The sequence below is a fragment of the Rhinopithecus bieti genome, unplaced genomic scaffold, assembly GCF_001698545.2.
Source record: "Rhinopithecus bieti isolate Rb0 unplaced genomic scaffold, ASM169854v2 scaffold_4101, whole genome shotgun sequence".
NCBI classification, from domain to species: Eukaryota; Metazoa; Chordata; class Mammalia; order Primates; family Cercopithecidae; genus Rhinopithecus; species Rhinopithecus bieti.
In genome coordinates this window covers 192,736-209,959 of record NW_016804458.1, presented here as the reverse complement: position 1 = coordinate 209,959, position 17,224 = coordinate 192,736, and the positions used below count along the sequence as shown (strand labels likewise).

The window sequence follows — 17,224 nt, the reverse complement described above, 5'->3', positions numbered from 1 at the left end:
CTTAAGTTTTAATCTATCTTGAGTTAATTTTGTATATGGTGTAATGAAGAGGTCCAGTTTCAATTTTCTGCATATGACTAGCCAGTTCTCCAAGCACCATTTATTAAATAAGGAATCCTTTCCCCATAGCTTGTTTTTTTCAGGTTTGTTGAATATCAGATGGTTGTAAATGTACAGTCTTTTCTGAGTTCTCTATTCTGTTCCATTGGTCTGTGTGTGTGCTTTTGTACTAATACCATGCTGTTTTGGTTACTGTAGCCTTGTAGTATATTTTGAAGTCAGATAGTGTGATGCCTTCAGCTTTGTTTTTTTTTTTTTTTTTTTTTTTGCTTAAGATTATCTTCACCATATGGGCTCTTTTTCATTCTATATAAATTTTAAAGTAGTTTTTTCTAATTCTGTGAACAATGTGAATGGTAATTTAATGGGAATAGCATTAGATCTATAAATTACTTTGGCTGTATGGCCATTTTCGTGATATTGATTCTTCCTATCCATGAGCACGGAATGTTTTTCCATTTGTTTGTGTCCTCTCTGATTTCCTTGAGCAATGGTTTTTAGTTCTCCTTGGAGAGGTGCTTTACTTCTCTTGTGAGCTGTATTCCCAGATTTTTTATTCTCATTGTAGCAATTGTGAATGGGAGTTCATTCATGATATGACTCTCTGCTTTTCTGTTGTAGATGTATAGGAATACTTGTGATTTTTGCACACTGATTTTGCACCCTGAGACTTTGCTGAGGCTGCTTATCAGCTTAAGAAGTTTTTGGGGTGAGACGATAGTGTTTTCTAGATACAGGATCATATCATCTGCAAACAGAGACAGTTTGACTTATGTAGCAAACCTACACATCCTGCACACGTATCCCAGAACTTGTAAAATAAAATAAAAAATAAATAAAATTAAATGATAGGTTTATTATTAGCTGCAGCAAATGCTGTCTGTGCTGTCCATTTCCCTTGAACCCTACAATTAAGTGTAGTCTGGTCAGCTTCCAACTTTTAGTGCCTGCATTTCTGTGCCAGCAGTTTCTTTCTAGAACTTCAGGAGACTGCCCTGCCTTCAGCATTCCAGAAGTGCTAGAACATTAATATCCAACGACTGACAGGATCCAGTGTACACACACCCAACTCCATCAGCTCCGAGAGGGATAACTCTGAAGTGTGTGTCCTACATTAGTCTTAGTTTTCAGGATCTCTGTAGGATTGAGCTACCACAGAGATAGCTGGTTTAGTAGCACACTCTTTAGTGGTTGCCTTTTCTTCTCTGTTACTTCCTTGCTCCCCAAATGGTGTTCCTTGCACCTCCCAAATAAAACACTTCCTTCTTAAATCTTTGTTGGAACATCTACTTTTGGGAGATGGGGAATTTTCTTAAAATATAATTGTTGTGAAAGCAGATGACATTTTCACATTTTGAAGAATTTTGAAAAAGCTTTTAGAAAAGTCATTATTTCTGTGGCAGAAGTCTAATGAGATTTTTCTTGATTACAATTGTAACAGGGATTATAACCCATATTTTGCTGTTCTGTCTGTAAGTCACAGATCCCATCTCCGGAGACCTGATTACTGGAGAATTTCATGGTCTTGTTGTAATAGTCTAGACCTTTAAGAATGGCCCTCATGAAGGAAGGCGTATGGCATGTTTCTGTTGTTCTAAGGAGAATTCCACAGCCATCTTATATCTTCCTTGGGAAGGCATTATATAGTAAAATCAACCAGAATTTCATCCTTGTAACCCCTTCTTCTTTATTTTTCCTCTCTTTCCTTATGCCTTCTCACCTCCTAACAATCCTCCAGGTGTGGTTTCAGAACCGAAGAGCCAAGTTCCGCAGGAATGAGAGAGCCATGCTAGCCAATAAAAATGCTTCCCTCCTCAAATCCTACTCAGGAGACGTGACTGCTGTGGAGCAGCCCATCGTACCTCGTCCTGCTCCGAGACCCACCGATTATCTCTCCTGGGGAACAGCGTCTCCGTACAGGTGAATGACTGGCCCACTCTCCCTTGCTCCACTTCCACATGTTTCTCAACGGTCGGTCATGTTTCAAGCTGCTTGTGCAGCCCACCGACATTTCTTACTGAGTTAATCTCTTCAGAGACATTCAACTTGCTGACATCCCCACATTTTCCCAGGAGATTATTAGCTGCCCCAGGAGCAGGGTTTGGGGCAGAGGTAAGAGGGGCAGGCTATCTCAGCAATCTCCTCTTGGACTCAGGAACTCTTGCAAAGATTTCAAAGATGAGGAAGAATTTAAAAGAAAAGATCATTAAGCTGTGCCTAGTGTCCCTCTTGCAACAATTCTGCAACAAAACTTAACCCTGTTTCCAAATTTAAGATAAATTCGTTGTATTATGCAAATGTAGGGACTTAACTTGTAAAACTCCAAGTATAGGGCCAAAGGCAAACTTTGCAGTAAAACTGACTTTGAATTTAGAAAAAGAAGAAGGAAGGAAGAAAGAAAGGAAAGAAGGAAGGAAGGAAGGAGAGAGACAGAGAGGGACTATGACAGAGAGAGAAGGAAGGAAAACCCAAGTTCATTCTGATCACTTTCATGGCCAAGGTTCTTTGTTAGTAGGTGTGAATTTCTTATAATGCCAAATGCCTTCCTAATCTGTTGCTAATTCTTGTCTACTTGTCTGAAGGTTTCTCTGGGGATCAGTTTGTGTGTATTTGTGTGTGTGTGTGTCTGTGTGTGTTTATGTGTGTGTTTCTTTTAAATAAAAAAGGAATGTATAATTTACACTAAACTTTTATATTAAAAAGTTGAACAATTTTAAAGAAACAAATAAGAGTACTATTTCAATCTCATAAAGAGGTTTTTAACTTCCGATTATTATGCTGTTCAGAAAATACAGGCTGCCACAAGGGAAGCTGAGACATAAGTGCCTAACCCATTGGATTAGTCTAGAGTGCCTTTCTTTGAAAGCAGACCTGAGTACTCCGAGAAACCAGGCCAAGCCTACGTGTTCTCCCTAGCTGATTTCAGTGGAGGCAGAACTATTCACAAATTCATTTATTATGCTTTTGTTTACCTTTTTATTGTCAACGTTAATTATTGGTTTAAGGAGAGGTTTTAAATGAAATATAGGAGATTATGTCTCAGATGAAGTTGAATTCCTGACATGAAATGCTACGTTTTAAAATGCAAGTGTTTTCAAAGGTTCATAGCTTTAATCAAAGCAAAAGCCTCATCTAAAAGTTTCTTTCTGTTCCAAATCAGTTCCTTTAGAGAAATACGGTAAATGCATTTGGAAATTTCTTTTAATCCCCTGTTATAAAATTAGCCTGAATTCTTTTGGTCTTAGCACATAGAGACCCTCCATCTAGGAAAGCCTTATTCTGGGCCCTGTTGCACTCAGATGTGGTGTGCCTTGCTGATCTTGAAACATTAGTTATACCTGTGTGCCCTATTTTAAATTTAAACTCTTCTCCTATAAGATTTACTAAAATACAGTTTTGAAGACCATTGTAAAATCACATATTCTCTAATATTTTAAATAAATGAAAGTCTGCTTTATTTCTCTTATAAATATTGGTATAAGAGAAATTTAGTATGCTCATGAACACGCTAAATGACTTGGAAAATGGGTGTGGTTCAAAGCCTGATGCTTCAAGATCTCTGGTTTGAATATGGTCACAACCAGGAAGTATTGCTCCTTTTTCTGGCTGGGTCCTCCATAGGAATTTTTCACACCAGCAATAAACAATCCAGATGGCTGCCACGTGGTCCTTACCAGTGAGAGGCTTCACACAGCACAGTGCATGAATGGGGATGAAATCCTTCCTGAATTAATGTAGGGTTATATTACTTGGACCTCAGCCGTTTGAGCCTCAGTGTCTGCATCATACGTGTTTAGTATATGGACATCTAACTGAAATTATTAACATGGCAATTTATGCATGCCTGTTTTGGAAATATTCTATTTTAATGGAAATAATTAGGTAGAAATACTGGATACATTTTTAAAAACATGCATAATTCACCATCTTGACATAACTAGTATATTCATTTTTGTGATTAGAGTTCAATATTTTATATAGGTGTAGCCTTAGTGTATATATTATTTTGTATTCTCCTCTTTTCACTTAAAATCATATAACCTAGTACATTTTACTCATTTCATGGTATGCTTTTATATCGTTTCTCTCTTAGAAATTGAATTTGTAAAATTAATTAAAAAATCATAAAATGTTCATATTCTGTATGAAGAATAAATTATTCTTCAAATATAAGTAGAAAAGTGATGTTAAAACAGTAATTTAATCAATAATAATGTTTTTGATCCAATGTTGACTGAAGTGTTTATATTTTGGTTAATTTCTAAAAGTAGCAAAAAGCTATTCTGTTATTTGGAGAATTTTCTGCTATGTTTAGAACCAAACTATGTTATAATTTCACACTTTGAAGCTTGATAGGAAATATTGTTAAGGAAATAAAAAAGAAAAACAAGTGATCCAAAGCAAAGGAAATGATAGACCTTTTGTGTTATGAAAAATTAACTCACTGTTCTTGTTGATACTATTATGTCAAGTTAGTTATCTCACATGTGACACTCATTAAAAGGCATTTCTCTTGGTTAATTCTTGGAACACTCCTGTGTGATAGCTCTGTCTTCCAAAGAAGAGACTAAACACTTACCCAAATTTAAGTCTTCAGCAAGCAGAATTAGAACTAATGCTTGTGATCCCTGTTTTTATTCAACATGTTAAGCCACACGACTGTACTTTCATTCAAATTAAACCTTGCATTGTATCGAAAGTAGTAAAAAAAGTATAAGATTGGAAAACTATTTAAAATCCCCTTTTTATTCAAGAGCTATCTCAGATCAGTGAGGCATGCCTGCAGCTGAGGTCCACACTCCGTGGGGCATGGGCATCCCAATGGACTGATAGATGTGGCTTGGTCATAGAAGCCGGAGACAGTGAGCAGACAGTTTTGCTAGAAAGGATAGTTTGCTGACTTCCTCAGTTATCCCCTGAAAAAAGAAAGGAGAAAACCAAGGCATAAAAGCAGTTATTTGCATATGGTCAGAATTTTGGGTTGGAAAACAGCCAACATATTTTTTTCTGGGTGTCTTTTACATCCAGAGTGATGGAAGTGTAACTTATTGTTCAAACTAGGGCATTTTTTTAGAGTGAAAGGGGAGCGCTATTAATAATTATACTAGGACAACAGGTATAAGCCAGGATTGTCCCTAGGACATATAGTTTGCTCTAATTATAGCACGTCATGACCTCACTCATTCCCTTGATTGAGCATGTTAGAGGTGATGACATTAGGCAGGCAACTGAGTCACCAGAGGGATAAAGTATTCCCTAACATGGACACTGTTGTCCTGGCAGGTGTCTTCTTTATCCATCCATGGCCAGTTAAAGGAAGCTTGTTTTTGGCACACACCCCCATTGCTTAACTCAGAGCTATTTTTCTTAGGCAACTTGTAAGAATGAAAGCACACACAAGCACCAGAATTATTCAGACTCACTAATCTTGCAGTGCTTTGCTTCTTGGGTAGCAGTGACCAACCAAGTCCTGAACTTTTGACTGTTATTTGAAATGAAGTAGCCAAGAAACATTTTCCCAGAGACATCCTTTCCTAGGTGAAGTGGGTAGTGAATGGCCTAGTTCTGCATTATTGACCTGAAGTGCCATTTCCAGGGGGAAGCCTGGGCTTAAAAGAAAGCTAGTGATCAGTGAAAGAGAGGCCAGCTGTCCTCGTCCACAGCTTCCCTCCCCATCCTTCTCCTCCCCTCATTTGATCGTGGTCATGGTGCTGCCTGACATCTGCTGAACGCATTTGGCTTATTTCTCCCTTTCACACTTTCAAAAATAGATCCTCGTCCCTCCCAAGATGTTGTTTACACGAGGGGCTTCATAACGGATTCTAACGGAAGACACTGAAAAGGTAACTTGTCAGAGGGGGAAGAGGGCGGCTGCTTGGGGTAGGGTTTAAGTGGGAATTCAGAGTGTTTAAGAAAGTGGGGGTTGCAGTTCTAGAAATTTCAGCAGTGAAGTCCTCAAGTAAGGAATACTATTGGGAACCAGAGCTGCAAGAAAGCATGTCCACGAAATGAAGGGTAGGGTGATACTAGTCTAGAGCAGGGCTCTTCAGGGATTGCTGTGCACAGGAAACATCTGGGATCACGTGACTGTGCAAACTCTGATTCACGAAGTCCAGGGTGGAGCTTGGATTCTGTATCTCTAACTCGCTTCTAGGTGATGCTGCTGCTGCTGACACTTGGTGCACACTTTGAATAGTGAGACTTTGTAGGTTACAGGACAGGGTTCAGAAGAATTACTTTCTTGTCCTGGCTTCTGCTGCTCCTCAGGCCAATCAGATCATTGCTCTTTTACCTAGTTTTGTATCTAACATGAAGCTAGCAATAGTTTCCCTATTGCTTATTTCACAGGGGTGTTTGGAACCTACTGATAAGCAATGTGCACTTCAAAAAAAAAGTCTTGCAACAATAGAAAGATATAAGAGGCTTTATATATAAAAGTATTTCTAAAATGAAAAGTTAAAAATAGCAGAAAGATCCCTGAATATATAGTACAAACTGAAAGCTTACCAATGAAATGTGCAAGTGTGTTCACTTTAAGAGATAAATATACATCTTAGAAAGTCAACTTCTGAATTTCAAAACAGAAGTTAGGAACAGAAGTTAGTTATTTAAATCACAAAAGATCCCTTTCCAAAGAATTTACCAGATCTCTTTTTAAAAGTAAATTTCCCTAGGAAAACTGGTATTACATTTTATCAGGTGAGGCAAATATGCCTCTGTTGTACTTGCACTGACAAAAGAACAAATCAGAGGCTTTCTGCAACTTCTGTGCATCACAGTCTTGAACACTGTAACCCCCACAGTCTCTGAAAAAATCCTGAGCTGGTGAAACCCAAGGATTTCAGGAAAACTCATAGACTTCTTGGCTGACAGATTTGTCTTTAGGGTGAAATTGTAAACGTCATCATTTGTTCAAAGGGCCACATAGAAAACAAAGAGTTGAAAATAGAGTCAGGTATTATTTTTTTCCCAAGCTATCAATTGTTTTGTGATTTGTGGGACTCAACACTATAGGCTTTTAGAAAGCAGAGGGGCAGTTGTCCGTAAGTTTCCTGGCTTTAAAATCGTACTACGAATAGTATTTTCTGTACTTCCTCAATGTTTGGCAGTCATTTTAACACATTTTTTTTTCCTTACAACTTTCAAGGTAGGTTGAAGTGATAAAAAATGATTTGTCCCCAGTGAAAACAGTCCTGGAACCCTGCTGGTGATTAGCACTCTGCTATCTATGGCTGTGCTACATCTGTTAGGAATCTCCAAATAAGGAAATGCAAACATTTGAAGCTGATTTAAATGTGTCAGCTCCCTGTAAGTCTCAGTGCAGACTAGCTAAATCAACAGATGTGGTGCAAGCATTTATTATTAATCTCTAATTCCTCAATGCACTTTATTCAGTAATGTGGTTTCTTGGTCACTGACACAAAGAACTTAACTAAAACTAACTAAAAATGGAGCTTTAGCCAAAGCCTAAAAACTCAGTCCCAGAACTTATGTCTGTACCCTGCTTCCAAGAATAAATGGATTTTACTTAGAAGGCAAGACCAACAGGCAGGATCTCTGGTTGTTGTTAAGCAGGCTTTGGTTGTTGTCATGTGCTTAATCTGTACAAATCACTTAGTTTCAATCTCACCATTTGATCCGAGCAAGCTTAATCCTGTATAGGAAGGACTGGTCATTTTACATGCTCTGAATGGCTCTATAAATTGGTTGAAAACAGTTAATTATCCTGATTGGACTTTTAAGAAAACATTTTAGGGTTCTCTTTCTTTTCCTAAAGCAGAACTTCAGAAGTTTCCATGACATGGAAAGCAGATAGTCACAAACAATTTCATATTGGCAGCCACTCAAGACTCTCTTGCATCTGTTGACACTTTAGGAGGCAGGTCCTCTCCATCTTACTTCTAATGCCATTTTTGAAGAATGACTAAGCTACTCTTAGAGGACTCACTCACTAATTCTGTCTTTTCTGACTTGTAATAAGTTTTGCTTTTCACGGGTAAATCCAAGGACTGCTCACTGCTTGCTATATTGCACCCTTAGCTTAAATTGAGAAGCTAGATCCATGTCAAATTACTGGAAAACAGACTTGCAATTATTTAGTATGTGTACAAAATATTATTGGAATCCATATTTGTAGGATTACATATTCTAAAAATGTTTAAGAGGCTGTGAATTAAGATGGCTTTGGTTCTTTTATCCTACTTCTTATGGCTATGGAATGCTGGAACAAGTTAAATCAATTTTGAAAGTTTATACATTTCCTAAGCATTTATCAAGTGAAAATGTTATCATCTATCAAGCTCCTAGGGAGTTGCAAAATTCATTCATTAAAACCAACTGCTTTTTAATCCTCATGCTCCACTAATTTGAGAGATAGCTATAAGGCATTGTCACAGACTTGCCTCTGCTGGTGTTCTTATACAACGTCACTGTATAATCAGACAAGGGCACTGTTCTTTACTGTGGAAAAGCAGGCTGCAATTTATGTGAAAAATGTCCCAGTGAATATCCAATCTCCTGTGCAATAGATGATCTGAATCCCATTAATTTGTTTTTGAGATAGAAAGTGCATTCACATTCATCTCATTTGGGATATCACTGTCTTGCCTACATTTGAGAGAGAAACTCAATATTTCCAAGAAATGTGTGACCCTACTAAGTCCTCAGACTAGAATATCAGGTGGTAAAGCTAGTTGACTATGAAATCACTACAACAAAAAGGGTTATGAAATAGACAACTCGTAGTCACTATTCTAGGAGACATTTCTGGGAAAGAGCAATAGCATCTGCAGTAAACTAAAATAATCTCCCCAAGGTTCTCATCTCCCTTTTTGGCTAAAGAGATGGATCACAACTTTGATTATCGAAGAAAGGGCAAATTTCTGTTAAATGGGACTTTGCTTGTTCAGAATCTCAAAAAACACATCTCTCAGAAAATTAGACCAAGTACTTAAAGCACAATATTCTATGACAATCTACAATTTAGCATCGGAAAATTTTTCTTTATCCTCTCTCATGAAGTTTTAGCTTTCTGTTTTCAGAAGCCATCCAAATTTCTTCTCAATACTTAGCAAATAATACAGGCAACTCCTAATTCCAGGTTCTCTTCTATGTGTTTAAAATTATACTAACTGTGCATCATCTTCAGGGCTTAATTCTGTCACAGAAACCTGATTATGAAAGGTGGACTTGGTTGATTTTATAATAATCTATGACTTAGGTACATTTCCCAAATTCAATAGTCTTTTTTTGTTTTTTCTCCGATACTTAGATCTTCGGATTCTTGGCGTATCCTAGAAATTTTTTGAATATAGGTTTTGTGGGTTTACATACATTTATGGTAAGGTCTTGAATGGAACCGTGAACTAAATGATAATACATATATGAGTTTTGAAAATAGATGACATTTCTTGGTATATTCTAAAAAAAACTTGTCCCACTTTAGTGTATTGTTCCGGTCATTTATCTCACTTCTAATTTAAACCTACCTTAACTGGCAACTCTTCTGCTTCTATCCCTTGATAGGCAGTGGTAGACGTGATAGTCTAACTGTACTAATAACTTGTTCAGTTTTTATTGTGAAAGATGTTTTTTGATGGGTCCAAGTATACACAGTCATCAGCTTCTGCTTTTGTCATGACCTACTGACTTTGCTCTTTCTATTAAGATAGTAAAATTGGCAGTAAGGACCAGTTCCTGTGAATAAAAGCATATTGGTAAGATATATATATATTTAGAAATCATTGCTCACAGCAGAATGACAGAAACCAATGACATCGAGCAGGAATCAATTTAATCATACTATATCCAGATATTTCTTAGTTATCTGCTTATTCATTGAACACATAGTACTAGATATGGTGTCATTTCTACCTGAGGAAACAGTGTGAACAAGGCAGATGTGATGTCTAATCTATGGAGCTTATAGTTGAAATAGTGATAGATACTAAACAAATTATTAACTAAACTTGAATCGAGTGCTAAAAGCAAAAGTTTAGTGTGCTATAATGGAACATAGCTTTGTCTAGCTGTGTGCACACACACACACACAGGGTCACCCATACATTTAACCAGGGCTATAAAGATTTTAAATTAAAGATGTATATTTCTGGAAATACCTAGTGATTTGGGACTCATTATATTTCTTAATTTTTTTGAGTTAATTATTAGTAACTGAGCTGAAATAGGTTATTATGAGTTTTGACTCTGTATGTCCCAAATAAGAATCAATGACTTACATTCTATTTGTGGAGTAGCTTTACTTTTCTCTCTTTCTGATCTTGTCACTTGATCCCCAGAACCACAAACTTTTATGTGGCTGACAAAATTCCATTGGAATGTAGGCAACAGAAGAGCACATGTCATTCCATTTATAAGTCTATCTCATTCCAGCCCTGAGTTGAAAGATTTTGCTAATCTTAGAAGCAACTAAAAACATTTTTATTTAATTAAAATGCATATCCTTTTAACTATTTAGTAGAAAGAGTAATTTACTCTTAAGTCTATGAAACCATTTCTTTTTCCTTTAATAGAGATTCATGGATGCAATTAACAGAAACCCACCAACGATAAATTTCTGCCTACCAGTGTTCTTAGGTCCTCATTGTAATCTCTGACAACGAAAACAACTTCAGATTTTCTCAGCAATAAAGACAGTGAGAAACAGTTACCTCTGAAGTCAAGAATGCTGAAAATGGAGACTTTGATAGTTTATCTAGTAGATTTAAACATTTTCAAAATAACTGACCCAAAAGGCAGTGTGTGCTATTCAAGTTCTTTTGAGGAGTTTTTAAAATCAAGGCCAGGGGGTTAGTAACCTCTTGATTCAGCAATGCTTGGTACTATCAACCACTAAATTAAGAATGGCAGAGAACTTATGTCGGGATGTTTAACTGGTTCTCCAGGCACATTATTTATTATGGTATTTATTATCTAAAATGTGTTAGAATTAAGGTCAGTTATCTAGAGTGAAGGAGAAAAATTCCCTTTAGTTTATTTTCAAAAGTTTGTTTCTATTCCTCACCGCTCCCACAGGCTGGGGAGGTAGGCAGGACAAGAGATTAAATACTGTTCTAATTAGTCAGCTGATGAAACACCTGCTATTCAACTTGAGCAACTTTCTTCTCCTACCCCAGAAATAAATCATTACTCACTGTATCCACCACAACAAATACCTCTCCCTCCCTTTCCTCACTCTACACCATTCTCTCCTGCTCTTCAAAATATGATCACTCTTCTCTAAGTACCTTAGATGAATGGAAAGCTGGGGCTGTAAGAGACCCTAGAGGTCATCTAGTCCAAGCCATTGCCCCTGCCTGCCCCCATGCTGAGAGTACCTCCATCTGGGGCATGGACTTGCAGCTTTGTGAAACTAATGCCTGTTATTCTCCCTGCTCTCTCCTTTGTCCCTACAGCGCCATGGCTACTTATTCTGCCACATGTGCCAACAATAGCCCTGCACAGGGCATCAACATGGCCAACAGCATTGCCAACCTGAGACTGAAGGCCAAGGAATATAGTTTACAGAGGAACCAGGTGCCAACAGTCAACTGAGGAAAAAAATTATTAAACAGGCCTAAGAAGAAATCAAAAACCATAAGACACCTATCCCGCTCTGTTATTTCTTCATCTGCTGGGGGAGAAAAGTAAATTACAAACAAACAAGCAAACAAACAAAAAACAGAACTAAAATATTGGGACCATGGCAGAGAAAAGCAGGAGAGGAGCAAAATGAAAATTAGTTAACAAATGTTCCTCCTCCCTCTGGGATACCACCACCACTTGTTTCTGTGTGTGTTTATTTTGTTTTTCTTTCTATTCATGCTTTGCTTAATATACTCCAAGCTTCTTCAGCTAGGTTCAGCCCACCCAACCCCATGATTGTATGAAGTTTTTAAAAAAACTACAGCAGCCAAAGAAACCATATATACATCCAGAATGATTGCCTCTACTCTCCTCATTGACTTGTTTGAACCTCAGTGCCTTACCCTGTCCTCTTCCCAGTTCTCTTGATAGAAGCTCTAGGAGCTTTTGAAAAGCCAAAGTCTTTCTGGAGAATTTGTTCCAGACAGACATAATTCCCTTTCTCACTGTCTCCATCTTTGTTGGTCATGGTAAGGTTTTTCCATCAGCCTCTGAAAAAACAGTTGTGCACATCTGGTCACTGGACTGTCAGATCCAATGTAATTGGCTGTGTCTGGCTAATTCTAAGCACTAAGGTGTACATCTAAGCTATAGATTTAAGTTTGAAGCTATAGATTATATCACTATCACCACCACCCCTCACCATATGCAATCAATCAATCAATCAATCAATCAATCAATCAATATCAATCATCTTAAAGATATTTGTTGTCTTTGAATGATTTGCTGTCACAGACTATTTGGTAGAAGAAATATTTTTCACCTGAGAGAGGAAGAGAAATTTCTCTAGTAACACAAAGAGTGAGTCGTAAAAGGCATGCCCACATCTCTTTCATGCCTTAAGGATAGTGAGATGCACAGTTATATATATACTGTATATATTTATATATTATATAATATTCATATATATTATAATTTAATTTTTTGGGGCCCCCAAGCTCAGTTTGCAAAAATTTCCCAAACAGTACAAAAAGACAAATTATACACCATCACCACTGTTCTTATCTCTATAGTGATGAGACATTAATTAGGGATCTTGCTGCTTTTCTTTTTCTACACAAAATTTTCATTAAAGCCACAGAATAATTGATACAGCAGCTGTTTTAGAACAGGTCTCATTTTCACATTAGGCCTTTAAATGGATTAGAAACTATTTGAGGCTATAAAAATGTCCTTGAGTTTGGAGCCTGAGCTCTGGTGAAATGCTGATACATCTGATCTATCATGGGAATTGCAGTTAGAGAGAGGAGGGAAAACCATTTAGTCATCTACCCTTTCTTCACTCAGCAGGAATATGAAAGACACATGTTTAAGAGGAATACCTAAAGGTTTTCTAAATTCCAACATTTAAAAGGCAATTGTGGGCTATTTTATTTTTTAATATTTTGAAATAAAGTTTAGTGTCTAGGGCTGGGAGCCAGGACTGATCTTTCATTTCTTTTTCTTTGTTCCCAGCCATGCTTTTGTAACTTGCCAGGTGGACTTGATCAACTATATTACCATGCTGTGCCTCCGTTTATCCATTTGTAAAATGGGATTAACAATACTTACCTACCTCACAGGGGTGTTGTGAGGCTCTATTCATTTGCTCCTTTATTCTTTCCTGTATTCTCTGTATGTCCAGCACTTTGTAGCCATGGGAGGAAAGGGACTATAAAAGTGTACAGTGTTAATGGAATGATACGGTACCTGAGAGCCTTGTTTTCTAGTAAGAAAATGCTACCTTGCTGTACATACTTATAACCTTGTATTTGGAAATGAGAAATAGGTTTATATTTTCAGATCTCTCAAAAATCACATCATTTGACCAAAGAATAATTTAAGACACATAGAACAGAATTTTTTTTTAATTTATATTTTCATCCTGACCAGCTTAGTTCTAATAATTTTTAGTTGTGAGTGATTAAAAAACTTTGGATCAATTTTGGTCAAATATGGCAACTTTGTAGTCTGAGTGACAGGCAAGGATTTTTGGATTTAAGATGCACTTTTAGCACACATTTGTATTTCCCTTGGCATATCAGATTGAGCTAATCGTGATGTTATTTCAATCTAACAGCCACCAATCTGAAATTGTATTTCAAATGTTGATTCTGTAGTTCTTTAAATAATAATGAAGCTCATCTTATACATTTTGCTTTCACCAATTGATTCCTTCTTCTTTTAACACACTATTAAAATATTTCTTACTGAATGGTTCATGTAGGCTTGCTGAACAGCATGCATTACTTGCTTCCTGAAGAGATCCTTCATTCATCCTTTTGTCCCACTAGTTGCTGTGGATTTTCAAGTTTTTAAGGAACAGTACATCCCAACAGACTGACACATTCTAAGTGAAATGAGTATAATCCAAGAAATTGATGAACTTTGGAGGTTTGGAGTTTGGAGAGAATGGCTAAGAAGATTTGAATTATAGGGAGGGAACAGAAATCATACATGAAAAGGTTTTATTGAGAAGGGAAAAACCTTAGATAGAGGGACATGTGAAATAAAATCATTTGAAATTTTGATTCAGACATCCATTTCCAGTGGCAAACAGCAAAGCCGGAACCCACAAACCCAAATGATTGGTGAAATTGGGTGGTTTTATCCAATGTCTCAGGCAAGCAATGTCTGGGAATATCTTAGAGTAACCAGTGCTGGTCAGCCAAAGAAACATTCACTGCCAATGAACCAACACCATAAGCATGTATTATCTAAGCACTTGATCAAGAAGCATACATGTTGTACAAGCTCTCAATTTTGTTCATTTACTATCAGTTTTTTAAAATACAAGTTTGGTATGTGATTTGGAAAAGAAACCTTCTGGATCTCAAGCCAGTTGTCAGTTGAGGGCCTCAGGGCCACAAACGTCAAGACATATCTCTGTTCTTCACCATCATGGTACTCCTGATACCAGATACAGGTGAATACATAGGAACTATCTGCCTGTGTCCTCAATCTCCCTCCAAACAAGATGCTGATTTGTAGGGTACTTGGCAGATTAAATTAAACCAGAAGAGGTGACTTAATAAAAAAGGGAATGACATTTAGGGTATAAAGATCTCATAAGAAATGTAATATGTAAATTATATCTTGCTTTATGTTGTAAAATATACATTGTTTGCGCTAGAATAGAAATGATTTCTTTTCAATAAAAAGAAAGGACACTACCATGTCTTTTGCTATATACACTTGAGCCTGCTGATTCTCTTCTCTTTGAACTTCGAAAACACAGATCTGCTAGAATCTGAGATTACATGCAGAAGAGTGAAGGTAAGAAGGGCTCATAGACAAGAGAACTATATCCGAGTGTGATATTATTTTCTATAAAACAGGAAAATAATCTATTTTTCCTCAGAAACAAAGACAACGGTAGGAAGAAGAGGTGACACTTAACTATTATAATAGATGAGAATAGAGTAGAACTTTTATGAGAGTTTAGCATTATTAAAATCAGTATCTTTAACATTCACAATACTGGACACCATATGGCAAAATACTTCATATAAGCATGACTGTTTGTTTTGGAGTAAAGAAATGAAAAAATAAAATTTCTTAAGCATCCATGGTGCATAGCATGGGGTGTGTGGTCATGGGGAAAGACAGTAAAACCAAATTGTGAGACATAGATGCTGTTTTCAGTTAAAATCTGGTTAAAATCAATTAAAATCTGGTTTAAAAAGCAACCCTAGCATGGAAAAATATGCAACAGTTCAAGATAATATATTAATAAGTATTAAACAGAACAGATAAAAGGAGTTCAGAAGAACAAGAAAGAGAGCACGCTGTGAGCTGAAGTGGGAGACGGGTTTTACAGAGGAACTGGGACTTGAATTTTATCAGTAAGGATCTGTACAGGTGAGGAACAGGTGATGGCTTTTCAAATGAGGGTGTGGAGAAGAAGGGGTGAAGACAGGGATATAGGAATGAGGAATTTGTGTTCAAAGATATATGGCAAGATGGGCCTGGATGAGATGGAGAGTTAATTTTAAAGTTGAATGGAAGATACTAGAGATGCAAGTTGAGGCTTAATCTTGCAGGGTACTACACGTCAAATATGTTTGGACTTTTCCTCAGGCCACAGAGATCCACTGAAGGCTTTTGAGCATTAAAAAAAGCTATGTGAAAAAAATGCTACTTTAGCAGGATCAAAAGAATGAAGGTAAACTAGAACAGAACAGGAACTGGAAGCAGATCAGATAGAAGTTGCTGTGAGAGGAACAAAAAAGAAAGGATGGTTAGAAAACATCTTGCAAGGAAAGAATCACTGGGACTTTATACCAAGAAAAAGAGAATGGAGTCAAAGGTAATATTGGTTTAAAACCTGGGGACTGGGAAAATGAATCATTGACAAAACTGACAAAATCTACCCAAAATGGGAAAGATTCAGCTACAGAAGATAAACACAGTTTTCGTTGTATTATTGAAGCTGAAAATCCAAAGGTAAGCATCCAGTAAGTGAAGACAAAAAAATGGGACTTGGTACCAAAGTCAAAGATGGAGATATAAGTTTGAAATTAATATTTAAGGAGGTGATACTTAGAGGTACAATAACAAATGGGTTCATTGAAATGAGAGAGTGCCATTATGACTCAAATAATTATTGCCTGTAAATGACTTTTGAAAGTAGTTTTAGCCAGGGAGGAAGATTATACTTTGAAGAACATCTCTAGCTGGAGAGATGGCTAATAAAGTCTATTTAAAAGAAGCTGTTTGAAAAATAGGAGGAGATTTAATCTTCTTTATTATTTCAGAGTTAAGAGAGGTTTTCAATAAGAATGGAATGTTTGATATATTCAAATGTTATAGAGAAGACCAGCTAATTGGGAATGGAGGAAAGGCCATTGGATTCATGACTTTTGAAAGTACAGTTTACCTGAGTACTGGAGGAGGAAGGTTGATTTAGCCAGTTATGGTAGGAATAAATGCTTTTAAAAAATGGAACCATTTGCATGGCATTATAAGCCTATTAATAAGGATTCTTTCATTTGCAGGTAGCAGAAACATCAAACTAGTCAGTCAAACTTATAAAGAGGCTTTATTTGAAGGACAGCTCATGCAGCCAAGACATGCTGCCAGAGCCGGAACAGCCCCAGGGATCCTAGACCCTGGAACAAAACCTGTACCTGTTTTCATCAAGTTGAGCTGCTCTAACAAGATACCATAGTCTGGTAGCTTTAAAAACACACAGTTATTTCTCACAGTTCTGGAGGCTGGGAAATCCAAGATCAGGATGCTGGCAGATTCCATATCTGGTGAGAGCCCTCTTCCTGAGACAGCCATCTTCTTGTGGCTTTACATGACAAAAAGAGTGAGCTCTAGCTTCTTTCTCTTATAATGACACCAATTCCACAATGGTGGCTCCACTCTCATGACCTCAGCTAAACCTAATTACCCCCAAAGACACTACCTACTGGCAATATCCGATTGGGAGTTAAAGTTCCAACATATGAATTTAGAGGGTACACAAACACGCAGTCCTTTTAAGGTAAGAATATTAGTCTGTTCTCACACTGCTAGTAAAGATATACCTGAGACT

General features: G+C 37.0%; 1 protein-coding gene across 3 annotated transcripts in view; it reads left to right on the top strand.

The window, feature by feature from the left end:
- PRRX1 (paired related homeobox 1) overlaps positions 1–14,855 on the top strand; it is an 80,076-nt gene extending 65,221 nt beyond the window's left edge. Inside the window, exons 3-5 of one of the 3 annotated variants that reach the window (XM_017868412.1) lie at positions 1,799–1,980; positions 5,832–5,903; positions 13,159–14,855. In XM_017868412.1, the coding sequence (XP_017723901.1) occupies positions 1,799–1,980; positions 5,832–5,886 (237 nt within the window). In that variant the 3' untranslated portion in view covers positions 5,887–5,903; positions 13,159–14,855. Of the gene's footprint in view, positions 1–1,798; positions 1,981–5,831; positions 5,904–11,474 lie in introns of all 3 variants that reach the window. The other 2 variants (XM_017868411.1, XM_017868410.1) reach the window with 2 other exon arrangements.
- Positions 14,856–17,224: the final 2,369 nt, after the last annotated feature.